Source organism: Sus scrofa, chromosome 3 (genome assembly GCF_054392235.1).
Source record: "Sus scrofa isolate SSC_HxYL_T2T_F1_AM1 chromosome 3, Sscrofa_HxYL_maternal_Yorkshire_Landrace_v2.0, whole genome shotgun sequence".
Lineage (NCBI taxonomy): Eukaryota > Metazoa > Chordata > Mammalia > Artiodactyla > Suidae > Sus > Sus scrofa.
The window spans coordinates 60,779,558-60,801,114 of record NC_139385.1 but is presented as its reverse complement, the minus strand read 5'-3'; the positions used below and the strand labels follow the sequence as shown (position 1 = coordinate 60,801,114).

At 52.0% G+C, this 21,557-nt stretch overlaps 1 protein-coding gene and 2 long non-coding RNA genes across 6 annotated transcripts in view; all 3 read right to left on the bottom strand.

Annotated features, from left to right (window-relative positions):
• The window catches only part of UXS1 (UDP-glucuronate decarboxylase 1), a 69,740-nt gene extending 49,077 nt beyond the window's left edge, over positions 1-20,663 (bottom strand). For 2 of the 4 annotated variants that reach the window (XM_085015565.1, XM_021085665.2), the window contains exon 1: positions 19,566-20,663. Coding sequence is in view for 2 of the 4 variants with exons in the window: in NM_001244774.1 (NP_001231703.1) it covers positions 20,506-20,599 (94 nt within the window). In the remaining 2 variants the exon portion in view is untranslated. 4 annotated transcript variants of the gene reach the window in all.
• LOC146404659 (uncharacterized) lies at positions 1,945-4,626 on the bottom strand. The gene is made up of 3 exons (XR_014841356.1): positions 4,492-4,626; positions 4,285-4,402; positions 1,945-2,200 (listed from the first exon to the last, which is right to left on the bottom strand). It is a non-coding gene; the product is annotated as an uncharacterized LOC146404659 (long non-coding RNA).
• On the bottom strand, positions 11,749-19,393 carry LOC146404658 (uncharacterized). The gene is made up of 3 exons (XR_014841355.1): positions 17,870-19,393; positions 15,332-17,227; positions 11,749-13,434 (listed from the first exon to the last, which is right to left on the bottom strand). It is a non-coding gene; the product is annotated as an uncharacterized LOC146404658 (long non-coding RNA).
• Positions 20,664-21,557: the final 894 nt, after the last annotated feature.

Genomic DNA, 21,557 nt, shown 5'->3' with positions numbered 1-21,557 from the left:
AGGGCCGTACCTGTGGCATACGGAGATTCCCAGGGTAGGGGTCCAATCGGAGCTATAGCTGCCTGCTGACCTGCACCACCGCCACGGCAACACAGGATCTGAGCCATATCTGCAACCTACGCCACAGCTCACAGCCAATGCCAGATCCTTAACCCACTGAGTGAGGCCAGGGATCAAACCTGCATCCTCATGGATACTAGGCAGATTCATTTCTGCTGAACCATGATGGGAACTAGCACAGCCTTATTTATAATTTATAAAAGGGAATAGGAGTTCCTGCTGTGGCTCAGCACGTTAAGAACACGAGGATGTTCTTAACCTGTCTCCCTGAGGATGTGGGTTCAATCTCTGGCCTCACTCAGTGGCTTAAGGATCGGGTGGGTGTGGCTGTGGCTTCAGGTACAGCTCCAGTTTGACCTGGCCCAGGACCTTCCATATGCCACAGGTGGGGCTGTGAAAAGAAAATAAAAAAGGGAATAAAGCAAAATATCTTACACTTGGGGAACTATTATATCATTATGATACAGCATTGATGAAATCATAAAGTAATTAAATATGAGTATATAACTATCATCAAAAAGATAAGAGCTAACAAGTGCTGACAAGAATGTCAAGAAAAGAGAACCCCAGCTCACTCTCTCCCAGCGGGAAACTGGTATAGCCACCATGGAAAACAGTATGAAGGTTCCTCAGAAAATTAAAAATAGAATTCCCATATGATCCAGCAATTCCACTTCTAGGTATTTACCCAAATACAATGAAAACACTAATTTCAAAAAATACACATGCACCTCTGTGTTCGCTGTGGCACTGTTTACAACAGCCAAGACACGGAAGCAACCTAACTGTTCACTGATGGACAGATAAAGATGATGTGGCGTATATTCACAATGGAATATTATTTAGCCATAAAAAGCGGGAGCCTCCACTTGCAGTAACATGGGCGGACCCCAGGGGCACTGTGCTGAGTGAAGACCGTCAGACAGAAAGACAAATTGTACGATCTCCCTTACATGCCAAATCGGAAAACAAACAACAACAAAAACCCAAGCGCACAGATGTGAGAACAGATCAGTGGTTGCCAGAGATGGGACCACTCTGGTGAAACAGGTAAACAGGGATGTCAGGTACAGCATGTGACTAGTTAGCAACACCATCTGTATTTCTGAAGAAAGCTGCTGAGAGTAGATCCGAAAAATCCCATCACACACAAACACACACAAATGTGTAACCGTGTGGTGATGACATTAAAAGTATGATGATCATTTCACAACAGACACACATATCACATCATTACCTGCACACATGAAACTAGTAAGATGTTACACATCAATTAAATCCCAATACAAACACAGCTGTGAAACCACACCATAACCTGGTGACGCAGGTTACAGCTCCAGAGGAGAAAAGGTCCCTGCTACTAAAAATACACAGAAAAGGAGACCATCTGAAGATGCCAAAATACTGAATGCAAATGCTGATGAGATTATTTTTCTTTGTATGTTATGTAGTTACCTTGTTTTTTTAAAAGGAAGGAAAAGCTGGACTTCCCGTGTGGCTCACAACATAAAAGGCAGGAAAAGCTGTTTAAACCCCACTCACTGAGCTGTGCCGGGTCAGGGGTGGGGGTGGGGGGCGGCGCGGGCCTCTTCCCAGATCCTGGGACCATCCATCTGGGTCAGTCCTCACCTCGGACACAAGGCGCCCATGAACCTACAGGTGCCAAACCCCAGGGATGTGCTTCTTCACTGGGTCCCTCAAGTGGGTACCTTGTCTCATTTCAGCGCTGGGACTGGGTCCTTGTCACACAGCCTGGGAACCAACCATGCGAGAGAATTACCTGTCACTAAGGTGCCTTCTGAGCTGTGAAAGGGTAGGGCCTTTAGACCATCTTCTCAAATCATCGCATGGTCATTAGTTTACCCCGTTTCTTCCTTTTTAACCTTTTTGGAATCAGTTTAAAATGTCTGTTTCAGGGAGTTCGCATCGTGGCTCAGTGATAACGAACCTGACTAGTATCCATGAAGGTGCAGGTTCAATCCTGGCCCTCTCAGTGGGTTAAGGATCCAGCATTGCCAATAGCTGTGGTGTAGGTGGCAGACACAGCTCGGATCCCGCATTGCTGTGGCTGAGTTGTAGGCCAGCAGCTGGTCCGATTTGACCCCTCACCTGGGAACCTCCACAGGCTCCGAGTGCAGCCCTAAAAAGCAAAAAAAATAAAAGTCTGTTTTGAAGGCATTTCTCAGTCCTATGGCCACAGGCCATCTGAGAGTGGGGAGGCTGCCATCCCTCCCCAGGAGTAAGACACTACATCTCTCCAGTCCTCGCCCAGGGGTCCTGCTTCAGCATCTGTTCCCAGGGAAGGTAGGAGGCCCTGGCATCTGGGAAAATGATCCTATACCAGCGCTTCATTGGCACAAACGGATCACAACATTTGTGTGCAGACACCCAGATCTGTCCATGGCTCAGACCCCTCCATGGGCGCCTGTCCCCCACATCTGGACACACACCCCTCAGCTACTCGTCCATTCACCCCAGAGCTTCAGGAACCCTCCCCCCTCCTCACCATCAGTCCCCCTGGCAGCCCACCCCCAGGACTCGGCACTTCTCTAACCACTCTAGCTCTGTCTACAGGGGTCTCCCAGCCCCTCATCTGGCACTCCATTCCTGGGGGTACCCCCCCTTCCCTGCACAGGGGAGGAGCTGGCCTCTTGTGTTGCCATGGCAACCACCACACACCTCTTGGGAATGGGCAGCTTAGAGGTGGGTGTCCCTTCCAGAGCAAGAGTTTCCTTGTCACACCTGCAGCACTGAGCAAGGCTGGCCCAGCGCCTAGGCCAGCTGAATGGAGGTCCAAGAAGGTCGTCCCTTAGGATTCTCCCCTGCTTAGTACTTTTTATCTTCAGAAGCCTTACTGCAATTACACTTTAAAACGTTTTAATGTCGAGCAGCCTGGCTTCCTTTTAGAGTCTCAAAAGTTCCACTGTCTCTGCTTTGGTGTGAAAAGGACCCAGCACCCAACATGGACCAGACACTCAAGGCCCAGCCTGAAGCAGCCCCGAGTTACTGCAGACTCATCCTGAGGGGGAGAAACATGATTTCCAGCAAACTCGGAGCCATGCCGTTCCGAGTGTCCTGTGCAGGGAGCCGGGGATGCTGCAGGGCGTGGAGTTTGAAAATTAAACACTCATTAAAATTAATGCTGCTTTTAGAATTCTGAACCTGTTCAAGTTAATCTGACCCACCTTAACAGTGTCTCAAAGGGCTAGCTAGGAGTTACTAACCAATGGTCATCTAGAAGGTAAATTAAACTAAACTGAACTAAAACTAAACTGAATTAAATTAAATCTATTATGTGTAATACAAGGTCCAATATTAAGAAAAGTCAATATAAAAGAGAAAAGATTATTAAAGATTATTGACAAAGGGCTTAAAACCAAATTCCTTTACAAAAGGGATATACATACAATTTTAAATTTTGGGCTGCCCCTGCAGCACATGGAGTTCCCAGACCAGGGTTCAGATCCAAGCCACAGTTTTGACCTACACTGGAGCTGCAGCAATGCAGGATGCTTAATCCACTGTGCCAGGGATTAAACCCGTGTCCCAGGGCTCCACAGACGCCACCAATACCACTGTGCCACAGCGGGAACCCCAAAAGGGATATTTTAATTTATTCTAATTTTTAATGTAAATTTTAAAAATACTGGCTGCAAACTGAAGCACACTGGTTTTACAATTACCTCTCATTACGTCAGTATCTAGACTTCATACGTGAAGGGAAACCCAATTCGAGAAAATCTATCACAGAATTTTTCATTTGGAGCAAAAATCTGAATTATTTTTAAAGGATATGATTACAAATGCATGTCCTTTTCCAACAAAGAAAGTACCAAAATGCTAACTCATCAGTTTCTTAGTCTCTGTTAGTCTAACCTGGTTTCTTAAATATTAATCAGCCATCACTTGAGATAAATCCTTTGGGGACAATTCTCAATCAGAAGGCTGAGGTGGGGGGCCTCCAGGGCCTCAGGAATGAAGTTCAGGATGTGTGGGGAGAGAAGACGGGGACTCCTGGAAGGTCCAGCCAAAACCACACGTCCAGAGCTTTCAGAAATCCTAAGATGCCAGGACCCCACATGAAGAACCACCGATACAAAATTCATAAAGGCTCAGAATTTTAAGAAGAGCGTTTGTTTGGGAAGGTCCTAGGATGGGGGCAGAGCCTGTGAGTGCCAGCCACATGCAAAGTGCTGACTCTTCCCCAGAATTCCAGCTTCCTACCGTGCATGGCTGTGAAACTGGATCAGACAAAAGCGCCCTTTCCGTTTCACGCCTCACACTTTAAAGGGCTGCGATGTTCTTTAGCGTGTTTTATGGGCAGTCTGATGACCACTGTCACCTGAAAAACACATGTATTTCATCCTAAGTCTCAGGGAGAAGCGTGAATCGGGGAGACACCCCTCCCCTTGCCCTGCACATGGCACACACCTGTGAACAAGGTGCTGCAGGTGGCCCGCAGAGGTGAGGATGACCGAACACCAGCTGAGTGATATCAGACTACTCCTCATCCCCCAAGCACCAGTCCACAAAGCAGATCCTGCAGATGCTGGGAGGGGCGAGACCTGCAGGTAGGACAGACAGGGAGGTCCCGGGAAGGGGGCCAGGGGACGTCCCAGCTGACAGGCTGCAGATGGGGACCACCTGGGACCACAGGAGGGAAAGGCCACCCACGAGACCTTGTAGAGGATCAGACCCTTGGGACCTACCCACAGCGCCTTCGCCCAAATGGACCCAGGTCTGCTTTAAAATGTGAACATCTGTGGCCAGAATGGCCATCATCAAAAAGTCTACAAACAATAAGTGCTGGAGAGGGTGTGGAGAAAAGCGAACCCTGTTACACTGTTGGTGGGAATGTAAATTGGTGCAACCACTGTGAAAAACAGTATGGAGATTCCTCAGAAAACTAAAAATAGAATTACCATTAGATCCAGCAATCCCACTCCTGGACATCTATCCAGAGAAAACCAGGACTTGAAAAGACACATGCACTCCAATGTTCATTGCAGCACTCTATACTGTAGCCAAGACATGTTAACAACCTAAATGTCTATCGACAGAGGGGTGGGTCAAGAAGATGTGGTACTTATACACAATGGAATATTACTCAGCCATTAAAAGGAACAAAATACCGGCCTTTGTAGCAACACGGATGGACCTAGAAACTATCATGCTAAGTGAAGCCAGTCAGACAATGAGACATCAACATCAAATGCCATCACTGACATGTGGAATCTATTGATTATAAGAGAAATGCAAATCAAAACTACCATAAGATACCACCTCACACCAGTCAGAATGGCCATCATTCATAAATCCACAAATAACAAGTGCTGGAGGGGCTGTGGAGAAAAGGGAACCCTCCTGCACTGTTGGTGGGAATGTCAACTGGTACAGACACTATGGAGAACAGTTTGGAGATACCTTAGAAATCTATACATAGAACTTCCATATGACCCCACAATCCCACTCTTGGGCATCTATCCGGACAAAACTCTACTTAAAAGAGACACATGCACCCGCATGTTCATTGCAGCACTATTCACAATAGCCAGGACATGGAAACAACCCAAATGTCCATCGACAGATGACTGGATTCGGAAGAGGTGGTATATGTACACAATGGAATACTACTCAGCCATAAAGAAGAATGACATAATGCCATTTGCAGCAACATGGATGGAACTAGAGAATCTCATCCTGAGTGAAATGAGCCAGAAAGACAAAGACAAATACCATATGATATCACTTATAACTGGAATCTAATATCCAGCACAAATGAACATCTCCTCAGAAAAGAAAATCATGGACTTGGAGAAAAGACTTGTGGCTGCCTGATGGGAGGGGGAGGGAGTGGGAGGGATCAGGAGCTTGGGTTTATCAGACACAACTTAGAATAGATTTACAAGGAGATCCTGCTGAGTAGCATTGAGAACTTTGTCTAGATACTCATGTTGCAACAGAACAAAGGGTGGGGAAAAAAAAATGTAATTGTAATGTATACATGTAAGGATAACTTGATCCCCTTGCTGTACAGTGGGAAAATAAAATAAAATAAATAAAATAAAAAATAAAAAAAAGGACATAATGAACAACTTTGCAGAACAGATACTGACTCACAGACTTTGACAAACTTATGGCCTCCAAAGGAGACAGGTTGAGGGGTGGGGGGATGCGCTGGGGGTTTGGGATGGAAATGCTGTAAAATTTGGTTGTGATGATCGCTGTACAACTGCAAAGATAATAAAATTCATTGAGTAAGGAAAAAAAACCTGGGGGGGGCGGCAGCGGGGAGACTCAAACATCTATTCCCAGAGCCTCTGTTGGGAGCCTTGCAGCAGAGCCGCTAAAGCACTGCGCTTTGCATTGAAAAGGCTCTCCGGGACCAGGAGTTGGGGGGGGCAGGAGTGGGGGGCTGCCCCCTCCATTCTCAAAGGAAAACCCAGGCTTCCCAGAGCCTGAGAGGCCCTCTAGGGTCTGCGCCTCATTCCTGAGTCAGGATCCCTGCGGAGGGACTAGGCAGCAGGTGCCCTGGAGACCTTGACTCCTGGGGAGGGTGGAAACTGCCACCTGCCACAGCCACACTTTGCCTGCCTCCCACGGCTCTGTCCCAGGCTCCAAGCACACTGGGCCCATGTGACTTCTCCCATTTGCCAAGCCTGCTCCTGCTGCAGGGCCTTTGCATTTCTCCCAAATGCCGCTTCATCGGCCGCCCAGTTCGTCCAAGTCTCCGCTCAGAAGTTCCCTTGTCAAAGAGGTGGTCCTGACCAAGGCACCTGCGGCGGCTTCCCCCACCCCTCCCAGCTATGACATCCGCACATCAATTTAGCTAGGAATCTCTGCTCCCTGTTTGTTCCCCCAGGAAAACGGACACTCCAAGGTGGCAAAGCCATTGCCTCAGCAGAGAGCTGCCTGCATGCAGTAAGTGCTCACTGATCACCTGCTGAAGGATGAACGAAAGGCTCTCCCAGTGGCGGGCGTGGCTCTTGGCCCAGGCAGAGGCAGCAAATGTTTTCTGTAAAGGGACAGCTGGCGAAAGCATTTGCAGCCACACACTTTCTGAAGCAATTACATTACACACTCTGCCATGGAGGGCAGCGGCCAGATAGAAGCAGGGCTATGCTCCCACACAACTTTATTCAGACACAAATTCTACTACTGCCTTTTTTTTTTTTTAACTTTTTTTGAGCCAGTTAAAAATTGTTAAACGTTCTTAGCTCAAGGGTAGGCTGGGTTTGGCCCGTGGCCGTTTGTCAATCTCTGCTCTAAGGGACACCAGCATGAGGACGAGGTATAGTCCCTGTGTCCAGGGCCCTGTCGAGAGGAAAGGCCAGAACCACCTGCGTGCATGCACGCACCCACACACACACACTCACATGCACATGCGCTCACACACACATATCAGAGAAGCAAAGGCTGAAGTCAACCAGGTCCAGAGGCTGTGAGGCTGGGCAGGGCTGTGCTCTGGCTCAGCGGAGCTGGACGCCCAGGAAGGACACGGGTAGCACAGGCCCCCGGGGAGGGAAGAGGAGGCTGCAGTCAGGGGGGGCCTCCTCCGGGGCTGGGCCATTGCTCGGAGTGCAGGGGAGGCAGCAGAGTCTCGGCATCAGAGGAAGCAGGGGTGCAAGGGGCCAGGGAGAGGGGGCTGAGGAAAGAATGCGGGGCCAGAGAGGATGACCAAGCATCAGGGACACAGGCCTGGAGCGGGAGGCCAGGGCCCAGCAACAGGGCCGAGCAGCTGCCTGAGCTGACATGTCAGACCCTCGACACAGGGCAGCAGAGACACGGCACTGGCCCAGCGGCAGCCGCAGCCCAGGGTCTGGGGACAAGGCCCAGGTGCCTGGCCAGCTGTGGCTCCCACCACCACCCTGCCGTCACAGCCACACCCATGAAACAGGGCCACTCGGGGTCCCCACTCCCATGCCTGGGTAGACTGTCCAGGGTTCTGACCCCTCCCCATCTCCACGGAAAAGGCACCTGTTTTCCCCGAATTGTCTACTAAGCTACACCCCACACCCCGCAATTCAACAGATGCTCAAACCCAAACTGAGCATCACCAACCTCAGGAAATCCTTGGGGGCCACACAGCCCACCAGCCACCAAAGATGGAGGGAAGGGAGACCACAGCCACCACCTGCTCAGGTAAAACACTTTTTTCCAAGGATCCAAAATGGAAACCCACGCCAGCCCCAGCTCCTAGGCTCATTTGAACCACACACTGTCTGCAGAGAAAGTTCCAGAGTACCTTCCGCGAGGCCTGCCCCCACCCCACTCCCCTCAGGGTCCCGAGCACTGGGCTCCCCTGCAGCCCAGCCTGTCTGCCATGCTCACAAGGTCACCCTGCTGCTCACAGAGGGAGACCCTTTTAAAACCTGCCCCAAGGTCAGCGATGCCCCATTAGGTGGGGCCTGAGCCTCCCCTAGTGGGGACAGCAGCTGAGACCTGCAAGCACTCGAGTGCTGAAACACTGGATCCCGCAGCCCAGGCCACCTGGCAGGAGTGCGGCCACACGGGCAGACAGGTCATCTGAAAGTGCCCAGGAGCCAACCCAGCTGAGCCGACCTCAGGGGCAGACGTGCCAGTGGAGCCTCTAGAAGTGGACCCTCCAGCTGCTGCCTGAGCCCCAGCTGAGGTCCCAGAGGCCAGTACAGAGGACAGACGCACATTTCTGGTTCCCAACACACAGATCCATGAGCACGTGACACGGCTGCTGTTCTACGTGCCCAGGTTCTCCAGGGGCCGGTGACACAACCAAACAGCCAGAGTCAGAGCACAGAGGGGTGCCCCCAGCACTAAATCCACTGACACCCTCCCATCAACCCAGGATCCGGGCAAACTCTTCCAGCCCAGGTACAAAGTCTGGCTGGAAACTGAGGTCCTGGGGAAGCAGGGAGGACCCACAAGCAGTGTCCTCTGCCTGGGCCTGTCAGGTATGTCAGCCGCCAGCCTGCTGGGGACAGACCATGCAGGCCGCCTGCCTCTGTCTGATTGAAGCCTTAAACACACCCAAGAAAGAGGCACCCAGCTCACTTCCACAAACCCTAATAATTCTGGCCCTGGAGGAGCAAACACCTGACCAGCCTTGGCCACAATCAAAGAGTCTTCAAGGCAGAGGGGGAGGATATGCGTGACTCCTGCAATGAGAAAGGCACTGGAAGAGGTGTCTCAACAGGTCAGAAGGTTCACGTCAGAGGATTTTATTCTGTTTAAAACTCTAAGAGGGGGCTGTCAGAAGGAGGGGGCCTCCCTGCTTCCAGTATCAGGTGCTGAGGGTTAGGTGGTGTCTCACAGCAAGGGGGTCCTTCCTGCTCCCCCACCTGAGGAAAGCTGGCCCCAAACCCCAAACCTTGCCCTGCTGGCCCAGCCTGGGTTCAAGAACAGGGTGAAAGCTGTCCCCAGCAGGCTGGTGGCTGGCGTACCTGACAGGCTCAGGCAGACGACACTGCTTATGGGTCCTCCCTGCTTCCCCTTGAAAGGCCCTGCCAAGGCCGGCCTTGGGTTTGAGCCCCAGAGCAGGCCCTCCCGCCCCCATAGGCCCAGTGGGCAGGTCCCCCCGAACGCTGGCTATAAAACATCTACATGACTCAGACCATCCCAGAGACTTTCCTGGGAAAATCACACCAATGCTCCCATGGGAAAAATTTTTTCGCCCCAAGAGGTTCCTTCTCACAAAGTGGTTAAAAAGGCAAGAAACTGTGGGGTTTGTAGATGACCTCTGCTCCTCTGAAAAGGCTTTACACGCAAAAAAAAAGTCCCTCATTCAGTGAGATGGGATGCCCAGAAGGGACATTGAGTAGAACCCATTTTTTTGGCTTTTTCACACTATGCGCACATTTAAAACTAGATGCAGGCATATTAACAAGTCTGCCAGCTGGTTCCTCGCATGCCCAGGGCCCACCTTTAGTCCCTGCCCTGCTCACGGCCTCCTGAGGCTGCATGTTTAAAGATAACAACAGCTGTGTGTGTCAGATGAGCCATTCAGGGCAGGCACAGCCCTGGAGGCCCTCCCCACCCACCTCCCCCACCACCGCCCCCCAACCCCAAGCAGCCGGCAGACCCTCCTGGTTCCTCCCCCAGCTGGTGTCTCCTCCATCCTGGGCCAGCTCCTCATCAGGCTCCGGCGCCCACATGACCTGTGTCCCCTGGTCTCTCCCCCTTGTGACTTGTCCTCATCCTGTTCCAGCTGTGAATTCAAACTTCTCCAAACCACTGCAATTGTCCACTCCAGTTATCAAAAAATTGGGGCGCATGCACCCCACGTGAATATCATATGTACCGTATCACAGCCATTACAACACGGACACAGGCAGATAATGGAGGAGGAGGAAGTAGACAGAGAAATTCCAACAGGTGGGCCCCAAGAGCGCACCCCCAATGCCAGCCCCACCGGACGCTCCCGCCACCCTTGCCCTGCCGCCCGCTCCCACAGCTCAGCTCCCAGCTCCCCTCCCCTCCCAACTGGGGCCAAAACCCACCAGCATGTCCCCAGCAGGAGTCCAGGGAGGCACTCAGCCAGGGCACGCTCTGCCAGATAGGTCCTGGGGCAACGCAGGTGCAGTGTGGCCCTGAGGTCTGAACACCGGGGGCAGGTTCATCATGTGTCGATGGTGGCTCATGTCGCAAACTCAGGTGGGATCAAACCCAGTTCTGCCCTCCGGACCCGCACCTGCCACCCCCACACCTGTGCACAGGTGGCATCTCTGCCCTCAGTGCCAGGGTCCAGCTCCCCATCGTGAACACCTTCTTAGAGAAGAGGAAACTTGTCCTGAGATCTGTTTCTGCCTCTGTGGGGTTTTCCTGCTCTCCTCCTCCCTGGACTTAAGACCTGGCCTGAGTGCAGACCCCATGGGTGGGGGCCCAAATCCACAGGACACCCCACTTCAGACATCCATCCCCAGGTCCAGGGCCACCTGTGCTTCTGACTGACCCATACCGCCATAAGGCAGGGCTCCCACACCCCCCACTGGTTTGACAATTTGCTAGGAAGGTTCACAGAAGGCAGAGTCTGTTCCCTCACCTCATGATAGCTGGTTTATCACAAAGGATGCAGCTCAGAACAGACAGAGGGAGAGCCTGGGGGACTGGAGCTTCCAGGGCCCCACAAAGCACCACCCTCCCAGCTCCTCCCCTACTAGAAGCTATCAGACCTCACTGCTCAGGACTTTACGGGGGGCTCTGTCTCCAGGCCCAACCCCCTTCCTGGAGGCTGGTGGGGGAGGCTGAAAGAGGCCGCCCTGTCCCAGGCTAACCTCAGCCACCCTAAGTCACCCCCTGGGCAAAAACTCAGGTGACCCAAAGGGCTTCTGGTGACTAAGAGAAATCCCAGGGGTTTAGGGAGCTTGGAGCCAGGACCAGGGACTGAGACCCCATACACTTTCCTCAGCACCACACCAAGCGGGAGCAACCGCTGCAATTCACCTTGGAGGGGCACTCAACATCCCCAACGTGTGAAGCGCCCTTAAAAATACAGGGAGCGCTCAGCAAATACTCAATAGAAAAGTGGGCAAAAGACCAACAGTTCTCAGAAACAGATACATTTAGTTGGGGGGGGGGGTGTTTGTTTTGGGTTTTTTTTTAGGGCCTCACCGGCAGCATATGGAAGTTCCCAGGCTAAGGGTTGAATCGGAGCTGTTTTTATTGATTTCTCCATTATTTTTTTGGTTTCAATCTCATGGATTTCTGCTCCGATTTTTTTTTTTTGTCTTTTTTTTTTTTAGGGTTATACCTGCGGCATGTGGAGGTTGCCAGGCTAGAGGTCAAATAGGAGCTGTAGCCACTGGCTTACACCACAGCCACAGCAACGCGGGATCCGAGCTGCATCTGTGACCTACACCACAGCCCAGGGCAATGCCGGATCCTTAATCCACGGAGCGGGGACAGGGATGGAACCTGTATCCTCAGAGACAATGCTGGGTCCTTAATCTGCTGAGGCACAATGGGAACTCCCAAAAACAGATACTTTAATAGTCCTTTAACACATGAAAAGACACTTAATGTCCCTCCTCTAGAGCAGTCTCTCCATGGCAATGACCAGTGCCCCCATGAGTTGTCCCCACCATCTGCTGGAGGAGGACACAGCTGCTCTGGGGGAACTGCATTCACAAGCTCTCTCACTGCAGCAGTGTTTCCAAGAGCAAAGTACCTGAAATAACAAAATGGCCTGGCACGGGAGCCTGGTCAAGGGTAGGGCACACACACAGCGGTGACGCAGAGCAAAAGTGACTCCACGCACGGACATGAGAGCGTTCCAGGAAAGGCAAGGAGTGCAGAATGGTCCACATGGTAGGTGGCCTCCTGGGTAATGAGAGCAGCAGGTGCATGAACACACACAGGCTGATGTCCACACTTGCCAAAAGCAACCTAAGATGGATAAAACGGACCCACAACAAGGGGGAGAGGGTACAGGCTGGACGCTGCGGCCAGACACGTCTGCACAACCTTTTATTCAGTTTGATTTTTGAACCGTGTAAACGGCTTACACACTTTAACACCAGGAAAGAGAAAGCAAATCCTAAAATGGAACACAAACCAAAAAAGAAAAAAAAAAATGAACCTGGCTTGTATCAGGCATAGAAAGAAATGTTTCGAGGAGCTTTGAACACAGTAACTGGATACCCTTAGCACCACTATTTAAAGGACAAAAAGGACCAGAAGGAAATTCTGTATTTTCTCAAGTTTGCCATTGTTAAGTGGCAGTGATGTGGTAATTCTGAAACTCTTCTGTCTGGTGGTACAGAGCAAATAGCTTGTACTGATGTCAGGAGCAGGATTTCCATTGTGGGAAGAAGGAAGCAGCTATAGAGAAAGGGGGCAGGTGAGAAAGAACCTTGTTATGACTTAAATGGGAAGCAGTAGCACACACCCCCGACTGGAAACAACTGGTCCCTGTCCCGGCTCTGTCCCCTTGTCCCCTGCAGGAGCCAGAGGCAACACATCTCAGCCCGCCCAGACCCTAGTTCTAAATCCACACTGTCCAATGAAAGGAAGCAGGGCTCCTAGGACAAACGGCTGAGTCCAGGTTTGGGGCAGAGGAAAAACCAGATGAGCCAGGAGCACCTGGAGATCAAGGAAGGACTCCAAGACGGAAGGAACCCAAGTCACGTGATTTGGGAGAGAGGCTAAATTGATGGTGGCCCTCAAAACATGTCCACAAGCTAATTCTTGGAAACTGGGAATATGATCAGACTTGGAAAAGGGATCTTAGCAGGTGTAATTAATGAGCAAAGGGTCATCCTAGATTTTTTTTTTTTTTTTTTTTTTTGCTATTTTAGGGCCGCACCCTCAGTATATGGAGGTTCCCAGGAGAGGGGTTGAATCAGAGCTATAGCTGCAGCCTACACCACAGCCACACCAGATCTGAGCCACATCTGCAACCTACACCACAGCTCACGGCAACACTGGATCCTTAACCCACTGAGCAAGGCCAGGGAATGAACCCACATCTTCATGGATCCTACTGGGGTTCGTTAACTGCTGAGCCACAATGGGAACTCCAGGCCATCCTAGATTTTCAGTTGGGCCCTCACCCCACTGGACCAGTATCCTTTTAAGGGACGGGGGATATCTGAGAGGCAGAAGGAGGGACCCCACAACCACCCTGGGGAAAGGAAGAGTCCACCACCAAATGCAGAACCTGAAGCTGCCTTGATGGAGCAGCCCTGCCAAGACCTCAACTTCTGACTCTGGCCTCCAGGATCCTGAGACAATAAGCTGCCCATTTTGAAGCCACCTGGTTTGTGCAGTTTGTCACAGCAGCCACAGGAGCTAAAATAGCGAGCAAAGACAGGGGGATGGCACGGTCTCTCCATTTAGAAGAAGGCAGGGGGAATCACAAAATTCAGAGGTCACCGTTTTCTGATCCCTGATGTAAGAATCCATCCAGGCAAAAACTCAATGGACGCTTTGAGTGCACTGGCTGAAAACAGGACACTGGTAAGTCTCTTGACCACCCCCAGCTGTGTCCTGGGAAAACGGACCCTGAAAATTAGGTGAGGGGCAGCCAGCCCTTCTCAGCATCAAACTCAGCACCAACAGTGGACAAAGCTGATGCTGTACTAACCAAGCAGCATCATCACAAAAATGTTTAGCTGAATTTAATCCTAAGCAAACGACCAGGTAAATCCAGGTGGGACGTTTTAAAGGACAACCAGACTTTCCTTTTAAAAGATAAATGTCATTAGAAAACAGAAAGAGAGATGGAACAGCGATGTGTAAATCTTGATGGGATCCTGGATCTAAAAAACAACACTCAGAAGAGGCTACAGAAGTACCCCTCATGACTCAGTGGAAACGAATCTGACTAGTATCCATGAGGACGCAGATTCAATCCCTGGCCTCGCTCAGTGGGTTAAGGATCTGGCATTGCCATGAGCTGTGGTGTAGGTCGCAGATGCAGCTTGGATCTGGCATTGCTGTGGCTGTGGTGTAGGCTGGCACTGTAGCTCCAATTCAGCTCCTAGCCTGGGAACCTCCATATGCCACGAGTGCAGCCCTAAAGACAAAAAAAAAAAAAAAAAAAAAAAGAAGAAAGAAAAAGCTATAAAGACATTTATGGTACAACTGGAGGAAAATTCAAATATGGACTGCAAGTCAGATGATATCATTTACGTTAATTTTTAGAATATGATAGTGATGAGATGACACAGAAAATGCAGATCTTAGGAGATACACAGTAACGTTTTTAAACATGAAGTTATTGCTATGTCTGCTGCTTTCAAATATTTCAACAAATTAAGTATGTATAAAAACAAAAAGAATGAGCAAATGTGGGAAGAAAAGAACTACTAGCATATGTAGGCTGAGAGTTATTTGGGTCCTTGCTGAATTATTCTTTCAATACAATGGAAATCACATGTGGAAATCCTCAAACTAGATGACGAGGGTCAAAATAATTTCCAGGTTGCCCTCTCCAGCCTCCAAGGAGGGAGGGGGAGATTTTGAGCTCCTATTCATGGTGAAGTTGGGGGAAATGACCCGGGAAACTGAGGTAATAAGCCAGTGACTGCTGGGCTCTGGCAAACCTGGAAGCACCACTTAGACAGTGTGCTTGTCTCCCCTCTTTTCTCCCAGGAGGCCCCTGGCATCAGGACCCTGCTGTCGTGCCATCTGCCCATGCAGGCCAGCATCCGTCTGTCTGCTGAGCGACTTTTTTTTTTTTTTAGGGCCTCACCTGCACCATATGTAAGTTCCCAGACTAGGGGTCGAATGGGAGCTGTAGCTGCCAGCCTATACCACAGCCACAGTAACTCCAGATCCAAGCCACATCTTCAACCTACACCACAGCTCACAGCAACATCAGATCCTTAACCCACTGAACAAGGCCAGAGATTGAACCTGAGTCCTCATGGATGCTAGTCGGATTGGTTTCTGCTGAGCCACGACGGGAACTCCTGCTGAGTGACTTTGTCATTGCAAATCATGGAGACAGATTAGACCAGGTGCAAAACTCTCATGAAAAGTCCCAACTCAGAGAAGATGAATGTCTGATATCACCAGTGCAGAGCTAACACATAAAACATCCTTTTATGTGGTTTCCGGGGTGAGTCAGTGTCTTTTCTTTTCAGTGGATTAACAGGGACAGGACAGGAAGGTACCACAAATGCATGTCACTACAACAAAGCCCAGGACATGGCCAAACCTAAATGAGCACCAATATTATCACACCTCAGGTTTTCAAGAGCTTAAGGAGCACCACTGAAATGTCAGAAAACAGCCTCCGTCTTTGTTCTGCTGTTTCAGGTACAAACTGAGGTGCACAGGGGAGAGGGAGCCAGTGCTTCTGGAAGGTGGAGAGAAGGAAGAAGGCAGAGGAATTAAGAGAACAGGAGCCTGAGACAGGTGCCGGGGGGAGGCAGGGCACCAGGACGTGGGGTTGTCCTTCGAGGGCAGGGGCAGGGGAGCCCTTGTCAGCAGGGCCCAGGGCTCCTGGGGGCGGTTGGTGGGGGGAGTGGGCAACTCAGGAGGATGCTGAGTACCCTCAACATAGCTACCTGTGTGGAGCGGCCCCTGCTCAAATGGAGCCCATGACCCAGGGTCCCCAGAAAGCCTCCAAGGAAAAAGGAAGTCACCAGGGGGAGAGACTCTGCAGGGGCGGGGACAAAGGAACTACGTGAGGAGGAGACTGGGAAACAAAGAGCAAGGTTTTTGGAGAAAAAAAGAAGTCTCATGAACAAAAAGTGACAGCAAAAAGAAAGGGGTTTTTTGGTTATTTTTTGTTTTGCTTTTTAGGGCCACATCGTGGCATATGGAAGTTCCCAGGCTAGGAGTTGAACTGGAGCTGCAGCTGCTGGCCTACACCACAGCAACGCAGGATCCGAGCCATGTCTGCGACCTACACCACAGCTCACGGCAATGCCGGATCCTTAACCCCGCTTGAGCGAGGCCAAGGATAGACTCCGTGTCCTCAAAGATACTAGTCGGATTCATCTCCATTAAGCCATGATGGGAACTCCAAAAAGACAGGTTTTAGATCACAGGAAGATTCAGATGACAAAGATAATGAAGTTTCCAAAAAGCAGAGCAAAGCTCTAAATTGACAGAAGACAGGAAACGAAAAGGATGACACCAGGAGGTCCCAAGGCCCCGCAGGTTGACATTCCAGGAGGGGAAGGAGGGACCAAGGGAGAGCTCAGGGCTGCACATCCTGGGCAAGCCCGGCAGGTGCTGTGCTGGGACCACAGGGCACAGCAGTCAGGGCAGCCTCACTCTTGGGAACAGGCGTGCAGTAGTCTTGAAAGAGACCAGTTATCGATCACAGGGGAAGAAATACAACCACAAGGAAGCGCTCAGGGCCCAGGGGCCACGCTGGAGCTGAGCCAGGGTGTGGGGTGGCCACCAGCACCAGGGCAGAAGGGCCTGGGCTCCTGGGGGAGAAATCAAGTTGGGGCGGGGGGGGGCAGCTGGAGCCGCAGCACCAGCACCCAGAAGGGGTGAAGCCCGATGGTTCTGCACCATCCACCTGTCAATTAAACACGAAGACAGAGACATCTGAGGCCGAGGTCTCCCAAGGCCTCAGGGTGAAATAACTAAGATGCAGTGAGGGGACAGGAGAGCTCTGCTGACCAGCCTGGGGGGCTGGGGCCAGAGGCATCATGAGACTGGAGAGGCTTGGGGGGGGGGGAGCTCAGGGAGGTCATGGTGCTGCTGAGCACCTTGGGGGAGGCGCAGGCTGGCCACAAAGCCTTGGGATCTAACAGGGAACAGAGCACGGAAGGCGGCATAATTAACTGCGAGAAAAACAAAAGGTAACATAAGTACAACACAGCTCACCGTGAATAACATCTAGTTACACACTCGAGCTAATGCTGATCTCCTCAAGATGACATCACGCCTGCGGTAGGGTGAGCACAGGTGGGTGGAAAGGAAGGAGGGGAAACATTCATCTTTTAGGGAAGAAGGTCCCCAGGTGGCACCTACAGACGAAAAGCTCAGGCTTGCAGCACAAAGACAAACCAAATTCATCAGCTCAAAGCTGAGAAGCACTTGCCTTGGGGCAGGGGAAAGGAACTCCCTCCTCCCTTTGCCTGGATGGAAGAGCCAGGTGTCAGCAAGGAGGCTGGGTGCCCTCAGGCAAAGAAACCGAGGAAGATGCAGGAAGGGGCTTCGTGTCCTTGGGGAGCAAGGGCAGTTTTCTCAAACAAGGAGGCAAGATCATTAACAAGTGGCATGGAGACCAGGGGACACTTCCACCCGTCGGGGACACTCAAGAGCCACTGTGTGGCCTTTACTGCTAAGCGTCTCACCCACCAGCCCTGTGCATTCCTAACACTGCCTCCCCTCTGGTCTTAAACCCTCAGGCGAATGAATCCACCCCCCCCACCCCCCGTCGGACACCGCCTCCCCAGGCCCCGTCTGCAGAGGCAGCTTCAGCACAACTCCAGCCGCCGCCCCCTTCTCGGCCTCCAGAGAACAGCTGCCTGCTCCTGGTACCACAGGACCTCTGCACGAGCCACTTCTTCTGAGCACATTTCCTCCTCTGTCCCCATTAACTCCTACACGGGCCGCACTTCTCAGCTCCAGCCTCACTTCCTCCGGGAAACAAATGCCTGGCTTGGCCCTGCCACAAGCCCTCAGACACCCCTTAACTTCCTGCCCTCCTGTTTGAAATATAACGCTCATTTGCATGATTATCTCATTCAGGGCCAAATCATCTCCTAAGTCAGCAGTCGTACAGTGGGGTCTCCAGACACCCCACCACCACCACGGTATCTCAGGTGAAGCCAGTAAAAATGCAAATGGCCTGGCCACACCCAGACCTGGTGCATCAGACACTCAAGGTGGGAGGCACCAACCTGGGTTTCAAGAACCCTCCAGGTGAGTATGACGCACACAGCTGGAGAACCACTGCCCAGATGTCCTGCACTCCTCGTGACCCCCCCCCCAGGACTAAACACAGGAGGAACAACAGTAAGGGTTTGATGGACACCAATAAAAACTGGGCAGGAGTTCCTGGTCCACGGGATGTTAAAAAACTTTCCATGGCTCTCCAGAACCCTACCTTTAGAAGCCCCCCAAATCAGCAGGGAGCCTGTCCATTGACAGATGAATGGATTAAGAAGATGTGGAATATATATACACAATGGAATACTACTCAGCCATAAAAAAGGACAAAATAATGCCATTTGCAGCAACAAGATGGAACTAGAGACTCTCACACTAAATGAAGTCAGTCAGAAAGAAAAAGACAAATACCATATGATACCACTTATATCTGGAATCTAATATATGGCACAAAGGAATCTTTCCACAGAAAAGAAAATCATGGACTGTTGGAGAACAGACTTGGAGTTGCCAAGGGGGAGGGGTGGGGACTGGTAATTTAGGATTAATAGATGCAAACTATTTATTGCCTTTGGAATGGATAAGCAATGAGATCCTGCTGTATAGCAAGGAACTCTATCTAGCCACTTGTGATGGACTATGATGGAGAATAATGTGAGAAAAAGAATGTATATATGTACATGTGGCTGGGTCACCTTGCTGTACAGTAGAAAATGGACAGAACACTGTAAACCAGCTATAATGGAAAAAATAAAAACCATTAAAAAAAAACCCACTGAGCCTGCCACACACCTGGGGGGCGAGCCCCAGCTTCCTGGCCTTCCTAGACTCACATCTTGTTCTCTATAGTTTATTATCTGAGTGATCATCCTTAAATTCACCTGACTTCTCTTGGCCTTAATTTACTCACCTCTCAAATGGGCATAATCACAGTACCTATTTCCTAGGATTGTTAAAATAATGAGACAATGAAACACTCACGCACACATGGAGAAGCCGGCATCACACAGGTACTGTTATGATGGCCCTAAGGATAGTTATCAACTCGAAGTGATCTTTCCCCTGGAGGCTCCGCTCTGACTCAAGCCCTGCACACACTTCACACTAGCCCTTTGGACCTCGCAACTATTTCCACCTAACCCCTCGCAGCTGGGCTGCCCCCACAGCCTAGGTCTTAATTGCACACATTTTCCTCAACAGAAGGCACTTTCTCGAGGCCCCCTCACCTCGGGAATCAGATCTTGATAATTCAACTGTTGAGCAGGTGTTTCGTTTCAGCGTGTATCAGTCTCGTGGCTAAGATTCAAACGAAGCTCACACTTGGTCCAATTTTGGTACTCGTTGAAGTATTAATAGCAGCAGTGAAAATACATTCCCATCGAATAGTTTTTTTTTTTTTAAAGAGATAGCTTTTGCCTCTAAGAAGAGGGTCTACCACCCGACTGAAAAGTGCCCCTCCTGCCCCTAATCCCGAAGCCACCAGGAGCGATGGCACAGAACCGCACACACCAGAGCGGCGCCAGGATTCCCCCACTCCACCCGCGCGCCGGGCCGACCTGCGCCCCGGGATTCTGGGCGTGGGGACTCCCCGCCCCGGTGCATCCCTAGCCCTAGGTAACAAGACCCCGGGTGAAGACACCTGGGCGTGGGGACTCCCGGGCTTCCGGACACCTGGACGCCAAGACCCCAGAGCGCGGACATCCATGAGTGTTCGGCCCCTGGGCACGGGGACCCCGAGCGTCCGGGATCTTGGGCTCCGGGACTCCCAGGCGTCCAGACACCTGGACTCGGCGGCCTCTGGAGGTCCGAATACCTGGACTCGTAGACCCACGGGCGCGGACACCCCCGGGGTCCTGGACCCCTGGGCGCGGCCGGGGGCCGGCGGGGTCCCGCGACACTTGAGTTCCCCAGCAGTTAAACGCTGAGTAATTTTCCTGGGAGCAGGCAGCTCAGGCAGGGGCTCCGCCAGGCGAGAGCATTCCTACCCCTGGACCCGCCCGGCGGCGCGGCACTCTCAGGAACCGTGGACCGCAGCCCGCGTGTGGCTCGGACCGCCGGGCCGAGGGCCGAGTGTCCGCGCCCGCTGTCCGATCGGCGGCCGCGCGCGCGGAGCGGGAAGGAGGGAGCAGGCCGCCGGCGGGAATGAATGGCCCCGCGCGAACTCACAGGCCACGTAGGCTAGCAGCGCGATGCCCAGCAGCAGCTTCATCCTCCTGCGGCTGACGGCGGACGCGAGGCGCAGTAGCGCCTGGCTCAGCATCCCGGGCCGCGCGCTGCGGCCGCTGGGCTCCGTGCGCGGCGGCGGCGGGGGCGGCCCGGAGGCCCCGCCCCACGCCCGCTTCCTGCCGGTCGGGCCCGTGCGCATGCGCTATGCCCGCCCCGCCCGCGCCCGCAGGCGCAGTGCGGTAGCCAGGGACTGGCTGCAGGCGGGCAACGTGTGCGCGTGCGCAGGCCGGAGCGCCGAAGCCGCGGGCCGCGGTGGGCACTACGGGGTACAGCTCTGGGAGAGCTTGTGCTCGGCTTTCCCAGGTCTTTGGCGCTCTTTACCGCCTCCTTCTGAAAGTTGTTCTCCCTGCTTCTTTAGTTAAAGTAGCGGTAGCGACAAAAATTAGTGCCCCAAACACCGCTCAAGTCCAGACCCCGTGCATTTTTCCTGTCCGGTGATCGGCCGGAGCGTCTTTCTACGAAGTGTGGAGTCTATTATTATATTAAAAAGTAACGCTAGTGTAGAATGAGGACAAACCAGGAAGAAAAGGGTGGATCGCGTTGTCTCCGCCTGGAGACGAGCCCGTGCCTCGTTCCAGCTTCCTGCCCAACGTGTGCTTTTGGCCACACTTACGCACTGAGGGTGCACTGATGGCACCTGCGTCCCCTGGGTTGTTTATTCCATAAGCATGTGCTCCCAGCGAGGAGCTGTGTCAACGTACCCATGCAGAAATCACCGTGGGATTGTGGGAAGCTGCCCCCCCGGGGAGAAGCGGTTGCACGTGGATCTGCGTGGTGCCAGTCCCGGGGTAGGGGTGGGGGTATCCAGAGGGAAAACCCCGAGGGTGGGGCTGCGGGCCGAACTGCAGGCTTCAGCTGGTCCCGGCCGCTCCTCTGACCGCTGGGAAAGTTAGGCTTCTTTGCTAAATTTCACAATCGAATACCTTTCTTTAGCTTTGTTATAAACCTCCAAGGAAAATAAATACCACAGCTAGCAATAAGTCAAAGCAGTA